General features: G+C 60.5%; 1 protein-coding gene across 1 annotated transcript in view; it reads left to right on the forward strand.

Moving 5' to 3' along the window:
• Positions 1-1982, forward strand: part of LOC108509952 (1-phosphatidylinositol 4,5-bisphosphate phosphodiesterase gamma-1-like) — a gene marked incomplete at its 5' end in the record, with an annotated part of 26204 nt that overhangs the window by 9967 nt on the left and 14255 nt on the right. Inside the window, 2 exons of the mRNA XM_017839569.1 lie at positions 564-667; positions 892-1026. Coding sequence (XP_017695058.1) covers positions 564-667; positions 892-1026 — 239 coding nt within the window. The remainder of the gene's footprint in view (positions 1-563; positions 668-891; positions 1027-1982) is intronic.

Consider the following 1982-nt stretch of genomic DNA (forward strand, 5'->3'; position numbering starts at 1 on the left):
GTTATCCAGAGTCTCAGAAATGCCCCTGGCCCTACTCCAGCCCAAACTGTTATCCAGAGTCTGGAAAATGCTCCTGGCCCTGCTCCAACCCAAACTGTTATCCAGAGTCTCAGAAATGCCCCTGGCCCTACTCCAGCCCAAACTGTTATCCAGAGTCTTAGAAATGCTCCTGACCCTACTCCAGCCCAAACTGTTATCCAGAGTCTTAGAAATGCTCCTGGCCCTGCTCCAGCCCAGACCTTTATCCAGAGGCTATGGAATGCTCCTGGCCCTGCTCCAGCCCCAATCCAGGAGCATCCCACTGCCTCTGGATACGGATGTGGGCTGGATCAGGACAGTGGGTTGCTCCTGGCCCTGCACCCACCCAGACCCTTCTCCTTGAAGAATCTGCTCTATCAGGAGACATCCCTACCCATGGCAGGGTGGGCTTGGAATGGGGGCCATCCCAACCCTGTGAGATCCCACAGTTCGGGGGCGTGGGACCCTCGGGAGCGCCGAGGCCGGGCCTGGAGGCGCTGGGGGTGGTGCCAGGTGGTGACCGTGTCTCTCCCCCGGTGTCCCAGTGCACGGTGAAGGCCCTCTACGACTACAAGGCGCAGCGGGAGGACGAGCTGTCGTTCTGCAAGCAGGCCATCATCCACAACGTCGACAAGCAGGACGGCGGCTGGTGAGGACGTCACGCGCACCCACGGGTGTCACCGCGGGCCGGGAGGCGGAGAGGACGCCCCGGGGGGATCCCCCGGATCGTCCCTCAGTGGGTTTTAACCGCCTCCTCCTTCTCTGTCCCCCCCCACCAAATCCCTCCTCCGCCCGGCCCCGCACGCAGCTCGGACGCCCCCGGACCCTTCCCCGAAATCCGTCCACCCGCCTTGACCCTCTGACCCCTTGCAGGTGGCGCGGGGACTACGGGGGCAAGAAGCAGCTCTGGTTCCCGGCCAACTACGTGGAGGAGATCGTGGGCACCCAAGCGCCCGAGCAGGACGAGGCCGTGAGTGCCACCACCCCCATCGGGGACACCGGAGACGGGCCCGGTCCTGCTCCAGCCTAGATCCTTGTCCAGGGGTTGGGAGATGCTCCTGGTCCTGCTCCAGCCCAGATCCCTATCTGGAGTCTGGAGGATGCCCATGGTCCTGCTCCAGCCCAGACCCTTATCCAGAGGCTGTGGGATCCTCCTGGTCCTGCTCCAGCCCGGACCCTTACCCAGAGGCTATGGGATGTTCCTGGCCCTACTCCAATCCAGATCTTTATCCAGAGGTTATGGGATTCTCCTGATCTTCCTCCAACCCAGACCCTTATCCAGAGGCTGTGGGATGCTCCTGGTCCTGCTCCAGCCCGGACCCTTATCCAGAGGCAATGGGATGTTCCTGGCCCTGCTCCAATCCAGATCTTTATCCAGAGGTTATGGGGTTCTCCTGATCTTCCTCCAGCCCAGATCCTTATCCTGAGGCTGCGGGATGCTCCTGGTCCTGCTCCAGCTTGGACCTTTCTTTGGAAGTTGGAGGATACTCCCAGCCTTTTGCCAGCCCAGACCCTTTTCCTGAGGCTGTGGGATGCTCCTGGTCCTGCTCCAGCCAAGACCTTTTTCCAGAGGCTGTGGGATGCCCCTGGCCCTGCTCCAGACCAGACCTTTATCCAGAGTCTGGGAAGTGTTCCTAGCCCTGCTCCAGCCCAGACCCTTATCCAGAGGCTGTGGGATGCTCCTGGCCCTACTCCAGCCCAGACCCTTATCCAGAGTCTGGAAAATGCTCCTGGCCCTGCTCCAACTCAGACCCTTATCCAGAGTCTGGAAAATGCTCCTGGCCCTGCTCCAGTCTACACCCTTATCCAGAGTCTGGAAAATGCTCCTGGCCCTGCTCCAACCCAAACTGTTATCCAGAGTCTCAGAAATGCCCCTGGCCCTACTCCAGCCCAAACCCTTATCCAGAGTCTGGAAAATGCTCCTGGCCCTGCTCCAACCCAAACTGTTATCCAGAGTCTCAGAA

This window comes from Lepidothrix coronata, unplaced genomic scaffold (assembly GCF_001604755.1).
Source record: "Lepidothrix coronata isolate B3197 unplaced genomic scaffold, Lepidothrix_coronata-1.0 Scaffold438, whole genome shotgun sequence".
NCBI lineage: Eukaryota > Metazoa > Chordata > Aves > Passeriformes > Pipridae > Lepidothrix > Lepidothrix coronata.